We start from the raw sequence: 23654 nt of genomic DNA on the forward strand, positions 1-23654 counted from the left end.
AATTTATATTTGCAAGCTGCTTTAAATTTTATTAGAAAATAACATTTTGGGGGCTTCTAGATGGCACAGTGGATAGAGCACTGACTGGAGTCAGGAGGACCTGAGTTCAAATCTGCCCTCAGACACATAACACTTACTAGCTGTGGCCCTGGGCAAGTCACTTAACCCCATTGCCTACCCCGCTCCGAATAAAAAGAAAATAACATTGTCTTTAATTCCCAAAACAATCCTATGGGGAAGGTAAGCTGCAGATCAGGGAATTGAGTTTCAGAGAGGTGAAATCATAGAATCATGTTATCATAGATTTGGAGTGGAGGGGATTATCAGAAAATATCTAGTCCAAGACTGTCATTTTAAAGAGGAAGAAACTGAAGCCCAACGAAGTTCAATGATTTACTCAAGGTCAAAAATTTGGTAAACGATGTTGAAACATACTTAACTTCCCAACCTCTTTATTAGAAATGTTACAAATGAGGCAACTAGGCAGCACAGTGTGTCAGTCTAGTACCAGGCTTGGATTCAGGAAGACCTGTGTTCAAATCTTTACTTGTATATATACTTTGGGCATATCTTTTACCTTATCTCAGCCTGTGTAACCTCTTCTGTAAAATCAGAATAAAAATGGCACCTACTTTACAGGGTTGTTTTGAGGATCAGATGAGATGACAAATGTAAGGCAAACCTTAAAACAATATATAGATGTTATTCATTTTTATTGTCATTACTGTCATCATTATTGTCATCATAAAAATACCTTTGTACTTATCTGAATGAAATTTGCCACATTAATAAATAATTGCATGTCAAAGAAACTATATCCTAGTCTAAAATCCTTTTGAAAAGACCAAAATATTCAGATAAACTATGATGTCCCTGAAGTTAGAATTCAAATGGTGAATAGAAAAGGTCAGAAGCCCCTCAGGATAATCTTTTCAAGAACAACTCTCCTTTTTACTACTACACAAGCTTGAATGAAGAATGATTGAATGATATGTCAACAATATGTTGACATTTTAAGTTCTCATTGTTCCTTTAAATGTATAAAAGTCTTTTACTTCAATACTGAATTGTTTCTTAATCTTGAGTAGAGGTTTTGATCTTTGTTTAAAAATATTCTAAAGTATTATAAAGATCTCACTTATGTAGAGTTTCTAAAATGAAGGTTATTTCAACTCCTTGACCTCTTTTAAACAGCAATGCTTAGAAATATTTTTATGTAAAGGGACTAATGCTAACATATTAGAAAGAAGATGAAACATAGAGTTTCTGGTCTTTAGGGAAAACAAACCATATCCCATCGCCTATGGCCCTCTGGCCTTCTCAAAACAGTCATAGTAATTAAATATTATAATCTCCCAAATGGCAAATTTCAAATTTTCCCAGTTTCTCTTTTAACACACACACATCCATGCAACAACCCAACTTTTTACATTTTGTTTTTTTTCTTCAACTGCAAAATGAAAACAATAAGTATTGTGGCACCTACCTTGCTAGGCTCCCATGGCCTTAACACAAGATAATGTAAGTAAAGAATTTGGAAACCTTGAAGTGCTAGATACATGTCATTTTATTTTTCTACTTTACCATTATATCCATCACAAAAAGAAGCAACTAAAGTTTAATTAATTCATTCTGGGAGAGGTATGTATGAGCTATAGTATTGTCTTGGCTTCAGCATCTCAGATATTAAATGTATTGCATTATCACAGATGATCTATAGGCTACCTAAGGTCCCTAAATCCTGTGATTCTAATCAGGAATCAGGATTCAATCAAAAAATAGAAATCCTTATGACATTTTGGATGGGAATCTCTTGAACGATATGATCTAGTTTCAGAAGGCATTTTTATTTCCTTGAAATTATTATTGGCTCAAACAAAATGGATAGAAGATCACATCAAAATGTATAAAGCTCTTTACTATTATAAGGTTCTAGGGTAGTCTTGCTTTTATTGATCAAAGGCAAATAATGCCCAGCAAGAAAACAAAGTATAAGAATGGGTAACATGTAAAATACAAGTTTTATTTAATACATCAAAGCTTTATAAATGTGGGGGGAAACTTGGTTAAAAATTAAGTGAAATGAGATCAATTCCGTATTTATTTTAGAAACCTATGCACTGATATTTCTTTAACTTGTAACTAACATAAGAAGATAAGGGATGGTAGTAGAGAATATGGCCCATGTGGTCTCCTCTACTTATAGGTTTATAGTTTTAAGATGCTTTCAAATTACTGGACAATAAAATAAGATGCACATTATTTTTCCCAGGTTCTTTAATTCAATTCATTCATACATTAATTCAATCATGTACTTATTTTCCTTTACATATTCCACACCAAATTTACTGTGACTAATGTCTGGCAAGGAGTAAATATTAATAAATAGTTACTTAATAATCGGGTACCTAATAATTGTTATTTGAATTGACTAACTTGTAATAGGTAAATAGGTAAGTAGTGTCAGAGACTTAAAACCTAATGCACAGAATTTGGACCAGTTTTAAATTGATATCGCAGAATTCTAAAATAGGAGTATTTAACTTAAAAAAACTGATTATAGATCCCTTTGGCTGTCTGGTGATTTATTTTTATTTTTATTTTTTTTTAGGCAATTGGAGTTAAGTGACTTGCCCAGGGTCACACAGCTAGTAAGTGTTAAGTGTTTAGTCTGAGGTCAGATTTGAACTCAGGTCCTCCTGACTTCAGGGCCGGTGCTCTATCCACTGCACCACCTAGCTGCCCCTGGTGATTTTTTTCATGATATATTATTTTAGGGCATGAAATGAAAGAAAAAACAAACATAGGATTATGAAGAAAACCAATTGAAGTGAAAATATTATTTTTCTCATCCAAGTTCATGAAACTTCTAAAAATCGAAGATTAAGGCAAGTGATTCCCTATGAATTAAATTCTCTAGATCATTAAATCTCAAGTCAAATTCCATTTTAATGTAAAACATTTAGGGATACAGCAAGATAAAATGGAAAACATAGTGGATTTATCATCAGAAGACATGTTTTCAAATCTTGGCTCTTATCTTTGCGACTTTGGGCAAGTCATTTGAACTCTGGGCCAACTTTCTTCAACTGTAAAAATCGTGGGGTTGAGCTAGATAACCTCTAAGGTCTCTTCAGTTTAAAATTTACAATCCTATTTCCTAAATGTGTCCTGATACATATGAACCTGAGGTTCATATCATTTCCATGTGGATTACACTCCTCTCCTACAATATGAACAACAAAACACAAAACTTCCCCATTATAGGCAACATAGACATTTAATGAACTTCACATTGCACACTTAATAGAGGTTTCATTTGTCATTATTGCTTTCATTTTATTAGTGCTTCTTGCTTCTTATGCAGCCATCATTTCTGGATTTGCTATATACTGCTCAATATATCCTCCCTAGGGAAAGGTTTAAAATGGTCATTTTTCAATAGTTATTATAACATTTTTCATTATTATTCCATTTGATCTGCCTTTCAGTCAATAAATATGACTAAACTTTTACTATGTGACGATCATGAGGTTAAGTGCTAGGGGAAGAGAGAGAGAGAGATGAGAGAGAGAGAAAGAGAGATAGAGAAAGAGAGAGAGAGACAAATACAGAAGCAGAAATGACCATGGCTGTGAATTTCAACCATCATTTTGAAAAAGCATTACATGTTCTTTTTTTATCCATTTGATGAGTATAGATAGATAGATAGATAGATAGATAGATATTGCCAACAGTCAAAATTCCATTCAAATTGAAGTTGAATCATGCACTAGAAAGAGGACTGAAAGTTGAATAAAAAAGATTTAAGTTAATTTAACCTCTTTATCCCTGAAGTTACTGAATTTACATGTATTTGTAAAGGACTGTTGAGAATTTACTCTAATTTCCTTTTTGTCAACCTCTAATATCTGTCAAGAAAGCAAGTTTTCAGAGCAATTACTATGTAACAGCCACTGTTTTAGGTACTAGAGGTGTAAAACAAAAATGTGAATCAATCCTTTCTTCTAGGAGTTTATATTCTATCAGTGAAAGTAATATGCAAATGAATAGGCATTTAAAAATGCACATATAGACGTACAAAACATGTTAACTAAATGTAAGGGGAAAAGTATCTAGGGGTTAGTCAGGATTAAGGAGGAAAGTAAGATGATTCAGGAACAAAGTTGAGTTTGAGCTGAAATAAAAAAGAAACAGGATACAGCTTTCTAACAGGTGAAGGAAAAGAGGGAAAACATTCTCAAGATAAGAGACCAACCACACAATAAGTTTTGAGACATACTGCCATATATTTGGAGCATCAGTAAGCCAGTATGGCTAGATGGTAAACTATTTGAAAGACTATTTATAAGAAAGCTAGCAAGTTAGTTTGAGCCCATATTGTTCAAGGATTTAAACATCAAAAAGAAGATTTTATGTTTGGTGTTAGAAATAATAGGGAGCTCCTGGACTTTACTGAGTTGAGATTGGGAGGATTAAAAACCCTGATCTTTGGAAAAGTCACATTGGCAACTCTTTTGCTATTTGAATGTATTAACAAGGCATTTATTATACATAAAATTAAATTTTCAATGGGGGAAATTTATGACTACAAATTTCAATATGAATTTCTAAATAATAGAAGATTTTAAGCATAATATACTTAAGAACTCCAACCGTGAAGAATAAGTCCCGAAAGCAACATTTTGTGTGATAATGGACATAATGCATTTTGTTGAACTGCACAATAGGCACTTAAATAAATGGGACTTGGAATGATGACTTGAGAATCTAGAATGTCTGGTTAAGAAGCAAATTTAGAAATCATCTAACATATACCTTGTATTTTACAGATAAGCAACTTGTAGACTTGTGAGGTGGAAATGACTTGTCAAACCTGAGCTACTTATTTCTACTGAGTGAATACTCAGGTGGGGAAATGGTAAGAAGAAGACATTCTTTTGGGGTTGAATTTATTCTCTTGGGATTTTCTGACTTTCCTCACTTCCATGACAGTCTTTTGGCATTTTCTTCATTATTTACATGGGCATCATTTTGGGAAATGGCTTGATCATTTTAATAGCCAGAGTTGAAACAGCTCTCTAAATCCCCACGTACTTCTTCCTTGGAAACTTTTTCTTTTTGGAAATCTGTTACATATCAGTCAACATTGCCAGCATGCTGACAGATCTTTGGACCCAGAAACAAAATATTTCTCTATTAGCTTGTGCTATACAACTTGATTTTCTGCTTATGCTAGGAGCCACTGAGTGCTTTCTATTGACTGTAATGGCTTATGGTTGTTATGTGTCTGTCTTCAAGCCTCTGAACTATCCTTCCATCATGAACCACAAAAATGTGTGTCTAGCTAGTTTCTGGCTCCTGAACCATTGGGATTCCATTCCAGCTAGGTCTGACATACCACATTTTCTCTCTACTGTTCTATGGCTCTATCTGTCCAATACTAAGCTAGCCTGTGGGGATACTTCTGTAAAAGAGTTCTCTGTTTATTCTGTTTTTGTTTTGTTTGGTGTGGTTCCCTTTCTATTGATACTCTGGTCCTACATCAAAATCATAGGGAATATCCTGCAGCAGCCATCAGCCATGGTAAGATCCAAAGCCTTCTCCACATGCTCCTTTCATGTCATGGTTGCTGGTTTATTATTTTTGCCTGTCATTATTACATACTTACAACCTAAATCCACTCATTCCAAAGGAAATGATACTTTTTTTCTCTCTTTTCTACATTATTGTAACCACAGTGTTTAATCCCATTATATAAACCCTCAGGACAAGGATGTCCTAGTTGCACTGAGGACATTCTTAGCAATATCGGGAAGTTAGGAAAGTAAATAACTGAACTCCTAGAGCCTGGTTTCTATTTTCATTTGACTCAATAATCCTATACATATTCTCCAATCTTCTCTTCAATATCCCTTTAAAAATTTCATCATTTCCCATGATTAACCTCAAATTCTCAGGACACATCAAGATAACATTACTACACCCTTTACATAAGTTCTCTCTACCTTTTTTAAAAGGGACAATATAGTCCCTCCTTTAATACTTTAATAAAAAAATTACTTCTATCACTTCTGGGGAAGGTGACAAATTGAATTAAATCATTGGCTTGAATAGTCTAGTACATACACAATGAAGTGTTAGAAACATACGGAAAGATCATTTACATATTTTGCTGAATGATGGTGAGGAAATAATATTTTCTGTTTCTATTAATTATTACAAATGAAGTGGAAAAATGATGCTTTTTTGAAATTATGATTATTATCAACTGACACTTTTGTAATATGCCTAACATTTTTGGGACAACTTCCATGTAATTTATAGACTTGAACTATTCATTAAATAAAGAATGGGCTCTCCAATCTCTTTCCTGTGATCCCTTTATCTTTATATTAGATTAAATTAAGGTAATTTGAACCTTGTCCTATTTCATAACCTGACCTCATAAAAATAGTTATTATAGCCTTATGGTTTGATTAATTGTGTGTGTGTGTATGTGTGTGTGTGTGTGTGTGAGTGTGTGTGTGTGTGTGTGTGTGTTTATTCTGTGCCTGTGTGTGTATTTCATGCATTAGAAGAAAATTTTCCTCAACTGGATACAGAGTCAAGGAAGGCCAGTATACTTTACAACATTTAGCTAATTAAAAATGACATTAAAAGATATATCTTTGAAGAAAAAGACCACTAGAAAAAGAGAGTAGACTGTCATGCTACATTGGTTTCCATATATACTGCAAGAGAAGTAGAAGAAGGTTCCCAATCTACTATGTACATCCTCCATAGAGTATTTATGAAACTACATAGGTTCCAGCTACACAGTATGGGATGTGATGGATGGGTATTAAGATCTGCAACCTTGGTAGAAAGGCCCACTTTGTTGAGATCACAGAATGAACAAAGTAATGTGACTCAGCTAGAAGAAAGCTGCATCTATTTTAAATTTGTATGTGAAAATATATATTAGCAATTCTATAAGAAAATTAAAAAAAACTTTGGTTTAAACAATGGTATGTATAAGAAGACTATTACAGCACATAAAATGCTAATTCCATATCAATTAGAAAGAGAAATTCCCCATTCAATACAAGTATCAGAATGTCAAAGGACCTTTTAACCTAATGGGGGGAGTGGAGTACAGAATAGGATGGAGACATTGGAGTATTCCTATAATCTGGCATCAGACACTTGACACTTGCTACGTTTTCCCCTGGACAAGTCACTTAACCCTGATTGCCTCACCAAAAAAAAAAAAAAAAAAGATTAATTTATGCTGCTGTTGCTACTCCTACTTATTTGGTTGTTGTTCTTTGTTCTCCTAAAAGACCAAAATGACATCACAATGTTGGAGTCAATGGGAAAAAAAAAATCAAAGCTTTCTAAAGTCATATAAAAATGCCCTAAATTCCTATTGATTAGAGAAATTCAAAGTAAAACAACTCTGAGGTACTACCTCATGCATGTCAGATTGGCTAACATGACAGAAATGAAAAATGATAAATGTTGGAGATGTGACAAAATTGGAACACTAATGTATTATTTGTAGAGTTGTGAAGTGTTCTAACCATTCTGGAGAAGAATGTAGAACTATGCCCAGAAGGTTATAAAACTCTGCATATGGTTTGATCCAGCAATGCCTCCACTAGGGTTTTATCCCAAAGGGATTATAAGAAAGGGCGAAAGGATCTATCTGTACAAAAATATTTATAGCAACACTTTTTGTGTTGGTAAAGAATTGAAAATTGGAGCGGGATGCTCATCAATTAGGGATGGGTTGAACAAATTATGGTATATGAATAAAACAGACTAATATTGTTCTATAAGAATTGATAAGCAGGTAGATTTCAAGTATTGATGCTGCATCAAGTGAGAAGAACCAGGAGAATAGTAATAGCCACACTGTATATGACCAACTTTGATATACTTAGCTCTTTTCAGCAATACATTGATTCAAGATAATTCCAAAAAACTCACAATAGAAAATGCTATTCACATCCAGAGAAAGAACTATGGAGTCTGAATGCTCATTGCAGTATACTGTTTTCACTTTTTTTTTTTGTTTTGGCTTTTTCTTTGCTCTTGTGTTTTTTTCCATTTTGTTCTTATTCTTCTTTCACAGCATGACTACTGTGGAAATATGTTTAACATGATTGTACATGTATAACCTATACCAGATTTTTTGCTTTCTTGAGGAGGGGATAGAAATGAGGACAGGGAGAAATATTTGGAACTTTAAATCTTACAAAAATAAATGTTGAAAACTAACCTTATATGTAATTGGAAAAATCAAATAGTATTAAGTGCAAAAATAATTACAGTTCTACCAAAATCAATTTGCTTATTCAGTGCTGTGCTTATCAAGTTACATATATGCATGTTTGCATGTGTACATACATGTGTGTATATACATATGTGTGTAATTGTGTGTATATATATGTGTATGGGTGGACAGATACATAGTCATTAAATAAACTATTTGGGTGGGTGGGGTCAAGATGGCAGACTAATTGCAGGGACTTGTCTAAGCAATTACAAATTCTTCTTCAAAATCTTTAAAATTATGCCTCAAAATGAATGCTAGAGGGGCAGATAGGTGGCACATTGGATAGACCACTAGATCTGGAGTTAGGAGAACCTGAGTTCAAATCCAGTCTCAGACACATAACACTCACTAGCTGTGTGACCCTGGGCAAGTCTCTTAATGCCAATTGTTTCACCAAAATAATAATAATAATGCTAGAAACAACAAAAGGTAGGGTGAAAAATTTTCCAGGTAAACCAAAATTACAAGATCTGTAGCTAAGGTCTATCTTACTGAACTGTGAGTGGAGCACAGTCCGGCAGAGGATCTATAAGCTCTGGTCATGCCTTGCCAAGTCAGTAGCAGGCCTTGGAGGTACTCAATATTATGGGATTCTGGAGCTCTCAGCCCAGAAATGGTAAGGGCTTTGGACAACTGGTCAGAAAGATTCAAGAGGACCCTTAGCTGCTGCTGGGTGTAGGTTTCTGCTCATAGTACCAGGGTGAAGAAGAGCACTAGCGCAATATAGCTTGTAGCCACAGGGAAGCAGGAGTACATGATAGTTCCAGGGCAGAAAAGAGTGCTTGTCATTGCTCACAGATCGGCACACAGGTTAAGAGATTAGTAACCACACTTTTTGTTAGATCATATCACCTTGGAGGAACTGAAAACTTATAGATTCCTCTAGATCTAGCTTTGAAAACAACAGTGTGGAAAATCTGAAACTTAAAATAGTGCCCTCTCCACTCTGGGATAAGAGACTAACTTGAAAATAGTTAAACTTTAAGAATTGGTTAACAAAAATGAGCAAATGACAAAAGTACTTAACTATAGAAAGACACGATGGTGACAGGAAAGATCAAAGCACAAACTCAGAAGAAGAAACTGAAATCTAAGCAGCTACACACAAAACCTCAAAGAAAAAGAAAAATAAGCCTCAGGGCCAAAAAAAACAAAACAAAACAAAACTTCTATAAGAGTTTGAAAGGATTTTAAAAAAACTAACAAGAGAGATAGAGGAAACATTAGAAAAATAATTTAGAGTGATTCAAGAAAACCATGAAAACAAATCAACAGTTTGGTATAGGAGGTATAAAAATTACTGAAGAAAATAACACCTTAAAAACAATATGGGTCAAATAGTAAAAGAAGCACAAAACTACTGAAGAAAATAACTACTTAAAAAGCAGAATTGAGCATATGGAAAAGAAGGTACAAAAACTCACTGGAGAAAATAATTCGTTAAAAATTTTAATTGAAAAGTTGAAGCTAATGATTTCATGGGACAAGAAAGAACAAATAGTCAAAAAAAGGGAAAAATGGAAATATGAAATAGCTAATTGGAAAAAAAACAACAGATCTTGAAAATAGTTGGAAGAAATATAATTGAAGAATTAGTAGACTACCTAAAAGCCATTGTCAAAAAAGAGCTTAGACGTCATGTTTCAAGAAATTATCAAGAAAAACTGCCCAGATATCTTAGAGCCACATGACAAAATAGAAATAGAAATAATCCACTTAGCATCTCCTGAAAGAAATTCCAAAATAAAAATTACCAGGAATATTATAATCAAATTCCAGAGTTCCCAGGTAGAGGAGAAAAACATCGGAAGTAGCCAGAAAGAAACCATTCAAATATGATGAAGGCCTAGTCAACATTACACAAGAATTAGTGGCTACCACATTAAAGTAGTGGAAAGCTCAGAGTATGATACTACGGAAGGTAAAAGAGCTGGGATTACAACCAAGAAAAACATACCCAGCAAAACCAAATATATTGCTTTGGAAGAAAAATTGACATTTTATGGAACTGAGGATGTTCAGGAATTCCAGATGGAAAGACCAGTGCTGAATAGAAAATCTGACTTTCAAATATAAAAATCAAAAGAAGTATAAAATGATAAACAGCAAAGAGAAATCGGAAGAGATTCAAAGAATTTAACTATTTGCTTTCCTACATGGGAAAATGATATTTGCTACTCCTAAGAGCTATTATTATTATTAGGTCAGTTAGAGAGAATATGTAATATGCATATGAGGATGAGTTGACAGTATTGGGATACTATTAAAAATAAAATTAAGGAGTGATGAAGAGGAATGCACTGGGAGAAGGAGGAAGGGAGAGTTAGAATGAGGTAAATTATCTCACGTAAAAGAGGTGCAAAAAGATTTTACATTGGATTGTGAAATGTGGGAATGATAGGTAAAGCTCGAACCTTACTCTCATAAGAATTGAATTAAAGAAGAAATAACATACAAACCCAGTCGGGTATAGAAATTTATCTTGATATATAGGTTTAGGTAGAGGTATAAGAAAAGGGACAGCTGATATAAGGAAGAGCAGATTGTGGGTGGTCAGAAACAAAACATTTTTGAGGAGGATGGTGTGAAAGGAAAGAGAGAAATGAGCAAAAGCAGGAAAACATCATAGACAGTAACAACAATGTTGTACATTGATGAAATGTGAATAACTTATCTATTCTCCACAAAGCAATGATTCAAGACTATTGTGAAGGATTTATGCTCAAAAATGCTATCTGCCAGCAAAGAGAAAATTGATGGAGACTGAATTCTGATTGACACATACTTTTTAAACTTTCTTTATTCTTCTTCTTTTTTTCTGTTTACATTTTCTTTGCAAAATGGTGAATATGGATATGTTTTTCATTAATGCACTTAAATAATTTTATCAAATTGCTTGCCTTTTTAAGGACTGAGGTGGTGAGGGTGGGAGAGAATTCATAACTTAAAATTTAAAAAAAAATGAATGGTAAACATTTTTGTCTGCATGTAATTGAGAAGGAACCCTTCCTGGATCACTCTCTTGTTGTGGTGTAGGGCTTGTGTAGTTCTGTGAATTTATGAGCTATGCCATATAGGGGTTATCCAAGACAGACAGGCCATAATGGAGAGTTTTGACAAAAGATGATTCATTGGAGAATGAAACGGCAAATCACTCCAATAAATTTCAGAAGAAAGCACCATGAACACTACTGAAATGATAAAAGTTAGGACACTGGAAGATCAACCCCTCAGTTGGGAGGAATCCAACAAGCTATCGGGGAAGAACAGAGAATAACTACAAGTAGGTCCAGTGCTAACGAAGGAACTGGGACAAACCAAAAAGGAAGCTCTGCTGTTGATGTGTCTGCTGACAAAAGGAACGTCTGATCCTGTAAAGATCATTTTTACATTTTGCATAGCAATCTGGAATCTGAGACCTATTAATCACTTAATCTATTAATCTATTAAGTGATAAATAAACAAACCAAACTCTCTAAATGGCATAAGATAATAGAATGAACTTTTCCATCACACTATGTTCCCCATCAACCTCACCTTTGGGAGATCTTATTATCCAGCAAGATGCAATCCACCTTGGTATTCATATCTCATCAATCCCTTGTTCCCTGGAAATTTGAAAGTTACAATCATTAACTCCAAAGCCTCTATTTAAGGAGGGAGGCCCAGGAGACTCATATCTTCATTTCCCATTTGTTTACAATTGAATTTATTTAATATTTTCTGATGTGCCCTGTTACCAGGTATTTTCTTCCCTCCCAGTTCCCACACTGCTTTTCAGCATCTTTTTGTATTTCTTCTTTCCCACCTTAGATTGTTAATTCCTTAAAACCAGGGACTCTTTCTTTTTCATTTATTTCATTTCTTTATATTTGCATCCCCAGAACTGAGTACAGTGACTGTCACAGAGTAGGCCCTTAAGAAATGATTCTTGTTAATGACAGACTACTCTCAAGCGTATAGATGTAGACAAATTTATTTTCATTTTTAAATAGAAGCAATAATTATGGATATGATATTTGTTTTGACTACATTGGAACAAAAATAACGCATTCCAGTTAAAATAAATTTGTACACAAATTGAGAAAAATATACATAATATCTATATAAAATGTTACATGTAAAAACTTCATAAAGTTCTTCTGAAATTGCTTAAAATAGTAGGCGTATCATTCAGTCTATATCATAGAAATGAACAAAGGATATGTGTATACGTATGTTTGGATGCATGGGTGTGCATACATAGGTATATATTATATGTGTAGATATATAATATCATATCTTCACATATAAAATATCCTATATTGTATACATGTTATATATGTACACATATATGTGCTTATATCTGCATGTTGGTATGTGAGCATGTATATACACATTTAATTTTAAATACAAAAAATACATTTTTATAATCATGTAAAAACAGGTTCAACCTCTCTAAAAATAAAAAAAGGAATTAAAATAACTATTAAGTTGTACTTCACAGTGGCAGAAATAAACATATTTATTTCAAATATTCATGGATATACACATGCTGTCCTGCCACATTAGATATCTGGAAATATATTGCTACTTTTTTTTTTGATTCTAGCATCTACGATACAGGCCAACATATAGTAGGTACATAAGAAATATGAGTGATTTATTGACAAAATATAGCTGAGAAATATAGTCCTGTCTTCTCATTATATGTCCAAAGTGTATCAGTTTCAATGTTTTTTTTTCCAATGAATAGTCTGAATTAATTTATTTCAGTGTTGAATGATTTTGTTTCCTTGCTGTTCAAGGAACACTCAAAAGTCTTTTCCAGGATCATAATTCAAAAGTGTTGATTCTGTGGCATTCAGTTTTCTTTCCATTCCATCTCTCACAGTCATACATTTTTACTGATTAGGGGGGAGAGTGAAGAGTATAGCTTTGACTATATGGACATTTGTTGGTAACATCATGTCTCTGCTTTGTAGTGTGCTGTTTAGATTTTCCATAACTTTTCTTCCAAGCAGCAAGCATCTTGTAATTTCATGGCTGCAGTCAATATCTGCGGTGAACGTTGAGCCCAAGAATATTCAGTCTGACACTGCCTCCATTTTTTCATCCTCTGTTTGCCAGGAATTGATGGAACCACTTGCCATGATTTTAGTTTAGGGGGAAAGAAAGACTACTGTGCTTATCAATATAACTAAAAGCTGGACAATTTAATTAGATAGTGAAGGAAACAATAGTGTTAGGTATTTGCTGTTCTAAGAATTGGGCTAATCACTGAAAATCAGATAGCAACAACAACAAAAACAACAACAACAACAAATTTCAGCCCTTGCTCACAAGTTCACATTCTAATGGGGGAAAAAAAACCAAAAAAATTACCATTAGGAGAGATGACAAGGCTTAGGGTGCCATATCATCAGCAGGTAAATGTCCATGAACAGGAGTCGAAAAGGTATAGAATTAGTGAAGTTCTTAAGACCTAAAAGATATTACAATGCAGAGGCAAAATATATGGTCATACATGAGTATCCTCAAACTCATTTACACATTTTTTCTTCATAATTTCCCTTGACTTAATGACTGCCACCGAAGAGACATGAATCTGGAGGTTCAATTTATATTCAGCACTACCCCACAATTAATCCATTAAATAATGATTGATCAATCAATTAAATTTTGACTCTCTTTTAGTAAAGTAGAAGGCAGAAAAGTGGTGTCATGGGATAGGTATCAGGACATATGAACATAAGAGGTAGCATGTGTAAAGTAACTTGACATTTATAAAGTATTACATATGTTATTTCATATATCTGTAAAATAAGTATATCATAAAGGTGCTATTATTGTCCCCACTTTATAGTAAAGAAAAATGGCACTGAGAGAGCTTAAATGACTTGCCCAGGATCACACATCTAATAAGTGTCCAAGGCAAATTTCACCTTGAGACTTACATATACATACACATGCATTCCCTATTGTATTACCATTCATGCGTGGGAGGACATTAGAAAGATTTCTAGCTCTGGAGTTAGAGAAATGAAGGATAAATCATACTTCCAATAGCTGCATGAGAGGGAAAAATAGTACTCTATGTTTTTAATGTTATCTATCTTAATTATTTCATGTTTATAAAATGATGTTTGGAAAAAGTCAGAGAGAGGAGTTCTCATTTAATTTAAATCTCTTTTTAAAAATTTTAAATTAAAATTTTAAAAACAAAATAAAGTTTAAATCTCTTCCCAAGAAAGGTCTTCATATTATTTTAGATTATTTTAGAATATTTGGAAACAAAGACAAAATCCACCAGTCAAGATTAGGAACGGGGTACAGATTTAATGTCCATTGATCCATTTAAAGGAGCAATAATATTGTTTTCCTCTGAACCATTCAATCTAACACATGCTCAGGGGAAAAAAAAAGAAAACTTAAGGGATTAATTCCAAGTGGCTTCTGCACTTGCCTGGTCACCTTGCCAATCCTGTCTTGATCAGAGTGCTTCCCTGATCTTTGACTTAGAAACTGGATTGGCCTTTACAAAAGGATGTCAGACCAGAACACTGTCTTGTTCATTTTCTACTAATTAGTGTTGGGGTTTATTTTATTCATACAAATAGAGATGTTTCATACTAGGATAATTATAAAATATAAGTCATACAACTTATGGTACTATCTTTTATGTAGTGCTTTATATTTGAAAATGTTTTGCATATGTATTCCCATTTGATCCTCATCACAGCCCAGCAAAGTAGGTGGTGGAAAAGTGAAGTGTCTTGCCCAAGATCATGCTGGTAAGTATCTGAGGTAGGATCTGAACTCAGGTCATCTGTAAGACGAAAAGATTGGACAAAGTGGATTCTGAGATCCATTTAACTCTAAATCCATTATGTAGGATTCTGTGATTCATCCTTTTTGACACTTAGTTTCCTCATTTGAAAAGTGGAAATAGTAATAAAATCTTTCTTATCTCCCTCTCAGGATTGATATAAGAAATCAAAATGATGATGGTGATGATGATGATGATGACGATACTAATAATTATGAAATGATAGATTAACCTTAGAGAATGATACAAATGTCAGCAATTATATTGAATGCATTGCACATGGTGAGAGCTTAATAAATGTGTTTTAAATAGAATTGAATTATTTCATCAGATATTACACGGTTTAAGGATCAATGGTTCATATTTTGTTGAGAGAACGTTGGCCTTCAACACCACCCCTCTCTCTTCCATGAAATCTTTGATAAACATCTTTCATCAACATCACAAAATGCCAACATGAACTGGCATTTCTATGTAGACATTAATCCAATTTAAGGAAATACAATAGAATTAAAAATTAAAAGATGTTCCAACCTGCACACCCCACCTTGATTTGAGTCATTGCATCATTCAAAGAGGAGAAGACAAAAGTGATTTCCATTTTGGAGTAACTTTGGTAAATTAGTCACATGTTTACACAAGAGACTAAAGATAGGGCAGAGGCTTCCTGTGGTAGGTCCCAAATGTCACTACATAAAAATGAAATCCTTCCACCTGAGTCCAGTGAAGAACACCTAGTCTTTCTTTCGTCAGGTAAGTTTAAGAATTTTGGAGATGACACTGCAGGACAGTGTTATTAGAGGACAATGACAAAAAAGAACACATTGATGTGAGTTCTAGAGGGTTATGAATAATGTTTTCTGCCTGAAGTTTGATAATTGTGACTGAGAGAAACTGATGACAAAGAATAGAGATGGTGTTTGTACCTAAAGAATCAGAATTTAGACACTCTAAATGAGGAGTGAATATAACTTCCTACTTCATCTTTAGTAGGATCTCTTGAAACCATTTTGATTTAAAAATGTTAACTATTTCTTTATTGGGTTTACATGTACACCCTGGCCTCTCCCAAAAGATTTTGAGAAAATATATTTTAATGTGTCCCACCTTCAAAAATACTTTTATATATCACGTGTTTTTGTGTGTATAAAAGACAAGAACAGATTGTTTCTCTTTCATATTTGTCTATTCTCTGAAAACAATTCACATCCCCTATTTCAGTTCTGGGAATAACACCCACACACACACACACACACACACACAATATTCTGAAAACCTGTGCTTTTTTCTCTATGTTTTCTTCTATCTCCCACCCCCAAATGATCTGTCTCTAAACATAAACAGACCCAAATATAAATGCTAGCGCTCAGTAACCCCCTCTTCTTCCATTGTTTGGGTTATACATTTTCTCACATATTTCATAGGTTTCCTTTGCTTCATTATTAAAAGTCCACTCATGTGTCCTCCTTCATATCCCCACCTCAGAATTGAAACACATTAGGATTAGAACCACACACCATCAAGAATGAACAAAAAAGATGGAAAAGTAGTCTTGAAGTGTTAGAGAAATTGAAATATGAGTTATCTTCTAGAGTTATCTGAAAACATTAGGGAAAATGAAGAGTGAAAGATGAACCAATTGACATCATAATTCTTAAAAAGGGTCACTATCAAATTTGCTGATGTAACCAGTGTGTCATAGTAGAGAGAACTTCTAGTGAGAAAATTCTTACCACTTCAGATTAGATTCTGTTTTGCAATTCATTATCTCATGCAATTGCTTGGAGTTTCTGAATGGGTAAGTGACATGTTCAGTATGACATAGCCAGTATATACCAAAGGTTGGATTTGTTTCCAGATTTATTCAACTCTGAGACCAATGCCACATTCATTAAGAAATCAAGGGTTCTTGTCAAACATATCCCAGGCATTTTAGAAAGATTTGTTAAATCGATTGAATAGGAACAGATAGCTCATTAATATGTGCACAAAACTTAACAGGAATCATCTCATTATTATGCCCCCACTTGTTTTTAAGATTGAACAAACTGAGACTCAGGAGGTTTCCTTGAATTGTCCATTTTCACAGAGCCAATGTGTTGCAGAAGTTCCTGACTGAGTCCAGTTTTCTACTCAATATAAGACATGATCACTTACTGTATACATAGCACATATTTAAGAAATCTTTATGAAGTTGAAGTGCTTTTAACTGAGACTTATTCAGCACATGCACAAAACTGAACATAAATAATCTCTTTTAAGACTGATAAAAAGCTATTCTGGAAGAGTCTACATGCATTTTCTTTCCCCAAGTCCTCTGCCACTCCTACTTTATTACTTTGGAGACACCAATATCTTCCCTAGGTTCCCTGGGATATCACCCTCAGCTCCCCACTCTACTTGATATCCCCATGTCCATTCGGTTGCAAAGTCCTATTGATTACACCTTTCCTACATCTCTCCTCCATTCTCATTTCTCTTTTCTCAAACTGCCATCAATTTGGTACAAGTCCTCTGTACCTTTGTCCTGATCTCTGGCAACACTCTTTCTACATGTTGTGTTTGCTTCAAGGCACTAGGCAATCCAGTCCATCTTTCAATAAGCTGTCACATTGTTCTTCCTAAAGACAATTCTTGATCACGTCACTTTCTCCCCCTCCCCCAATAACCTAGAGTTTCTCCCTATTACCTCAAACATCAAATATAAAATTATCTCCTGGGCTTTTGAAGTCTTTTATAACCTTATTCATGCCTATTTTTCAAGTCTTTTCATACCTCACTTCCATTTACTTGCTCAAAGGCGGCTGGGTAGCACAGAAGACTATATGCTGGACATTGAGTTAGAAAGACTTGAGTAGAAATTTAATCTCATACACTTCCAAATTGTACAACCTTGGACAAATCACAAAATTTCTGCCTGCTCCAGTTATTTCATAGGTTAAATTGAGATAAAAATACACACATCTCCGAGCATGATTATGAGGACAAAATAAACATTTTGCAAAATTTAAAATATTAGATAAATACTTTTGTTGTTATTGTTCAATATCACTGGCCTAATGCTCTTCCTCAAACAAGACACTCCATCTCCAGACTATGGGAATTTCACTGGCATCTTCCTATGCCCAGAATACTCGACCACTTCATCTCTTCCTCCTGGCTTCTCAGGCTTCCTTCAAGTCTCAGCTATAGCCTTCATTCTCCAAAGAAGCTTTTCCAAATTCTCTTCCTTCCCTTAAATATCTCCAATTTAATACAGACACACAAATATAGATGCACAGACACACACTCACACACATATATTTGTGATATTTATATTATTTTAGATAATATATGTCATATATTTGGACATAATATGATATAATCTATATAGTATTATATCATCAATATCAATAATATTATATCATATAAGATCTATAAAGGTGATATTTCAACATCATATCAAAAACATGATTGTATATATGAATATCACTGGGGATACAAAGGAAAGTACTAAATAGTCCATGTTCCAGGAACTCAAATTCTAATGGGTAAGACAACCATGTACTATATGTGTGTATCCACATGTATGTATATATACATATGTGTATATATGCATATATACAGGTGTTTATAATCAGTAGTGTGTATAGATTTGACCAAGGTAACAGCTAATAAGACTCTAGGGAAGCTTGTCAACCCAGATGTTTATTTATCTTTTTTTTTCATTAGGGAATTAGTGACTTGCCCAGGATCACACAGCTAGTAAGTGTCAAGTGTTCGGTCTGAGACCAGATTTGAGCTCAGGTCCTACTGAATCCAGGGCTGGTGCTCTATCCACTGTGCCACCTAGCCATCCCACCTCAGATATTTTTCCATTCACATCTAGTAACTTATCCAATACATACAATTTAAATTGACTTGATCTCTTTATTTTGGAGACAGAATCAACAGATCATCTGACTAAAATAGAATAAAATAATAATAATACTGAGCTCTACCAATGTTTTAGATTGGAATCTTCAGAACCTGTAATGTCTTTTCTTCAATGGATTTTTATAATTAACATCAACATTATTACTATTGTTATTGAAATGAAATTGCAGAAATATCTCATATTTGCTTCCAAAAAACTTTGGTTTAAGATGTTCTTATAATACTCACTTACTTTGTAACCAGGGACAAATCATCCAACCTCCATGAGCTTCAGTGTCCTAAGCTATTAAAAATATTCTTTGAAGTATACAACTCAAGAGGCTGTTACAAATGAAAGTACATTTTAAAAGCTTAAAGCACTATTCCACTGGAAATTTTCAATATGCCTTCTGTTCTTCCTCCCTCTTTTGAGAATCCTTGTCTGGAGAAGGTAAAATTTGGCATTTAGTAGCTAATGGACAGGAACTGTCTTTTGCCACTTTGCAGATGAGAAGCATTCTGAAAGTCCTATGCCCATCAACTTTACAGAAGAGGAAACACCCAGTACTTCTATTTCTCTGGATTCGTTTTCAAAACAACAGACAAGAGAATAAAGCAGGGATGATGGAGACAAATTACTCCATCCCAACTGAGTTCATCCTCTTGGGAATCACCTGTGCTCCAGAGCTAAAAGTAATCCTTTTTGTTCTCTTTCTCATCATATATTTGGTTATTCTTGCAGCAAATCTTGGGATGATCATCTTAATCAGGATAGACCCCCAACTCCATTTGCCCATGTACTTCTTCCTTAGCCACATGTCCTTTTGTGATCTCTGCTACTCAACAGCCATTGGCCCCAAGATGTTGGTAGACTTTTTTGCCAAAGACAAGTCCATTTCCTTCACTGGTTGTGCTCTGCAATTCTATTTCTTCTGTTCCTTTGGAGATTCTGAGTGCCTACTCCTAGCAGTAATGGCTTTTGATCGCTACATGGCAATAAGTAACCCTTTGCTTTATACAGTAAATATGTCTAGCCGGATTTGCTCCTTATTAATGGCTGGTGTCTACATGGTGGGGTTGATAGATGCTATGATCCATACTACTTTAACTTTCACATTGAATTTCTGTAGGTCGATTGAGATTAATCATTTCTTCTGTGATATGCCTCCTCTTTTATCAATCTCTTGTTCTGATATCCATGTCAATGAGCTGGTGCTCTTCATTGTTTTTGGCTTCATTGAAATGGTCACTGTATCAGGAGTCCTCATCTCTTACTGTTACATAATCTTGTCTGTGTTGAAGATCCACTCAACTGAGGGCAGATACAAAGCCTTTTCAACTTGTATCTCCCACTTAACCACTGTTGCTATCTTTCAGGGCACTGTCCTTTTCATGTATTTCAGGCCTAGTTCTGCCTATTCACTAGACCAAGACAAAATGACCTCCTTGTTTTATTCTCTTGTCATACCCATGTTAAACCCCTTGATTTACAGTTTGAGAAACAAAGATGTGAAGGAGGCCCTGAGAAAGCTGAGAAACAAAATATGTTTTTAACTTGGATGTTTTTACCTCATTGGCTTGGAGACCATGAGGAGAAACTGAAAATCTGAGGGTCCAATGAAATCATCAACTGTACTGAGGTATTGAGCCCCTTCAAATTTTGTGTAACATACACATGATCAGAGGATTTCAGAGAGGCAAAATGACCTCAGAGTTTACCTATTCCAGCATCTACCTGAACAGGAATCCTCTTGGCAAGTATTCTGTCAAGTGAGTCTATATACAAATATTACTTAAAGAGTGAATTTTTCCAAGGGAATCTATATATAAAAAGACAAAACAGATAATCAAGAGTTAGGAAAGGCAAAAAATCATTTCGAGATTGTGTCTTTTCCTCTGAGACTGATCTATGTGATAGTGACCAATCTATCATGAGAAAACATTTTGCCCATGACTCATGACGACTTGTCATCCATCCTGTGGAAGATAATGTTACAGAAGATAGAGTGCTGAACATGGAAACAAGCTTACATGGATACAAAAGTCATCACTGACACTGTCTATATGACTAAGGAAAAGAACCTTAACCTTCCTAAGTCTCAGTTTCCTAAGCTATAAAATCAGCATAATTATCCGACTATTATTCATGTCATAGGATATTGTTTTGACCAGATCTGTGATTCCATTCATGCAAGAAGATTCAGTTAATGAGTTATTCCCTCTGCTAATTCAGATGAGAGGTTTTAATTTACCCAGAGTAACAGAGTTATTTATTTTTTAAAGGTGGAATTGAACACATTACCTAGAGATCAATTCTCCTACCATTTTTCAATTCATTGTAATGCTCAAATTCCAAAATATCTACATTTTGCAAACATTAAAACTCCATTTAGATCCTCACTGTTGCATCATTTGTCAGAAGTAAAATGGAATCTTTTATAATACATTGTATTTAGTAATTATAAGCCAGTAGTGCAGGGTGGGAAATAATTTTATTCTTATAATTTCTAGTCATCTAAATCCTCTCCTCTCTTAGAGTTTCTAAATCAAATATATTTGGTAACAGATATACATTTTTTATTTGTAATATTCCAACCCCTCTCACCATTTCTCTATTGTAGTATCAATGGTTAACAATTCTGACATTAGCCTAATATGTCTGTTCCTCATTAATAATGAAGAATATTAACATTGGTTATTATGGAAAACAAGATTTTTCCTGAGAATAAGAATTAGTTAAACTGGATCTCTGAGGAAAATAAAACATGATCCAGGTTTGTTCACCCATTTTAAAAGAAAGTGTAGGATTGATATTCTACATGGGAGGAGAGAGAGACAGACAGAGAGAGAGAGAGAGAGAGAGCATTGTGACCTGAGAAGTTCAGAGAATGCTTCATGGAGGACATGAAGGACAGGTAGAATGGAGAGAGGATTTTTGTGGGTCCAAGTTTTGCTTCAAAGGATATTTGAGGTAATGCACCATTTTCCTCTTTTTGCAGAGTTTGAAGACTGTGGGTGTGGGATACTGTACCTTCACATTTAATCATTGTACTGATTGGTTTTGCTAACCTACTTTTTTTCTTGCAATTTTCTGTCTTTTTTAATACATTGATTCAAGGAATGAATCTCTGTGGAGAGGAGAGAGTAGGGTTTTATCTGAAATTGAAAGTGATAGAAATATAAAACATTAAGTTTTAATTAAAATGAAGTAATATATAGAAAAATAAAATATTGTATAGTCAAAGCAGAGTATCAAAGGTAGTACTGGTAAAAGGAATATCACATGTGGGTTATATATTTGGAAAATCAACAATAATTTCAATTCAATAGATGTGTTAGTAGTGACTTTGGGATATATTTGGTACCAATAGGTTAGATGAGATGGACCAGATATTTCTCATATGGATGAATATTAGGAGATAAATTTAAAAGGATATGTGGAGTGCTGCCAAATTATACTGAGATCATATTTTAGCAGGGGGAACTGAAGGGTAAACTATTCCAGTCTTTTTTATTTTACATATAAGGAAATCAAAGTCAAGAGAAGTAAAATGACCTACTCAAGTTTGTGAAGACAGTAAATAGCAGAACCAGGCTGTAAAGCCTTCCTCCTCTGTTGCTAATACTTGTTTCTTATACTATGGGAGCTGTATAAGTTTCTAGAACCTTATAGAAGATTATTTAACATTATGGTATAAAAGGAAATAAGCAGAACCATCTTTGGATTCTAAGAGCCTAGGTTTTATTTTAAATTCTATGTTATTCTATCTATAGAGTCTTGAACAAGTTACTTAACCTATCTATGTGTTTCAATAGCCATTCGTGTCCATGTCCAAACCTATGGGGCATACTTAGTTTAGTGAGGAAAAGGGATGTACTAATGTATTTGACAGATGGTAGAGAACTTTACACATACCAATAATGGTCATTAGGCATTACACTGATACTCATCATTCCTGCTGTTGCTTGGCTAACTCCCTTGAAAAATTCTTATAAATTTCGAACTCACTGCTCTGACTCCTACACTAGAAGAACCAAAGACTGAATACATTAGTCTTGAATGGATTGCTGCTACTTCTCCAGCTGAAATATCTGGTGTTGAGAAACACACACTATCCCAGCTAGCTAGCTAGAACCTCAAAGGAAAATCCAGAGTTGAGCTTAAGCAAATATTCCACAGTGTGGAGTTATTATTATCATAATTATATATACAATTTCCATGTGGATATGCATATGCATAAAAAGTATGAAATTGCCATTAGGGAGATTATCTCATCTAATTTCTGTGGGGCTCTATTGAGCATGCTAGGAGTGTGTGTGTATGTATGTGTGTGTGTGTGTGTGTGTGTGTGTGTGTGTGTGTGTGTGTGTATGTGTGTGTATTGGGGGGGAGACTGGTTCTTCCTAAAGATTCTAAATTGGGCAGAATACAGTCTGAATGTGTGTATGTGTCTCATTATTAAATGTAGATTTCCTACCCTATCCCTCCCAGCATATCTTCCCCACACACTTTCTGATAAAAATTGATCTTATCATGTAACTGGTTCAGTTAAGTGTTCTATTATAAGACAAGTAAAAAGGAGTTTGTTGGCAAGGTAAATGTCAGGTCATGCAAAATAGACTGCATCA

At 34.3% G+C, this 23654-nt stretch overlaps 1 protein-coding gene across 1 annotated transcript; it reads left to right on the forward strand.

The window, feature by feature from the left end:
• Positions 1–19646: 19646 nt before the first annotated feature.
• On the forward strand, positions 19647–20579 carry LOC114031622 (olfactory receptor 5W2-like). The gene has a single exon (XM_027846753.1). It carries the CDS (start codon positions 19647–19649, stop codon positions 20577–20579), a length of 933 nt encoding a protein of 310 aa, XP_027702554.1.
• Positions 20580–23654: the final 3075 nt, after the last annotated feature.

This window comes from Vombatus ursinus, unplaced genomic scaffold, assembly GCF_900497805.2.
Source record: "Vombatus ursinus unplaced genomic scaffold, bare-nosed wombat genome assembly UNPS02015184.1, whole genome shotgun sequence".
Taxonomy (NCBI): domain Eukaryota; kingdom Metazoa; phylum Chordata; class Mammalia; order Diprotodontia; family Vombatidae; genus Vombatus; species Vombatus ursinus.

What these genes read in the sequence shown, in the direction of transcription:
- LOC114031622 (XM_027846753.1), top strand. Translation starts at nt 19,647, where the DNA reads ATGATGGAGACAAATTACTCCATCCCAACTGAGTTCATCCTCTTGGGA.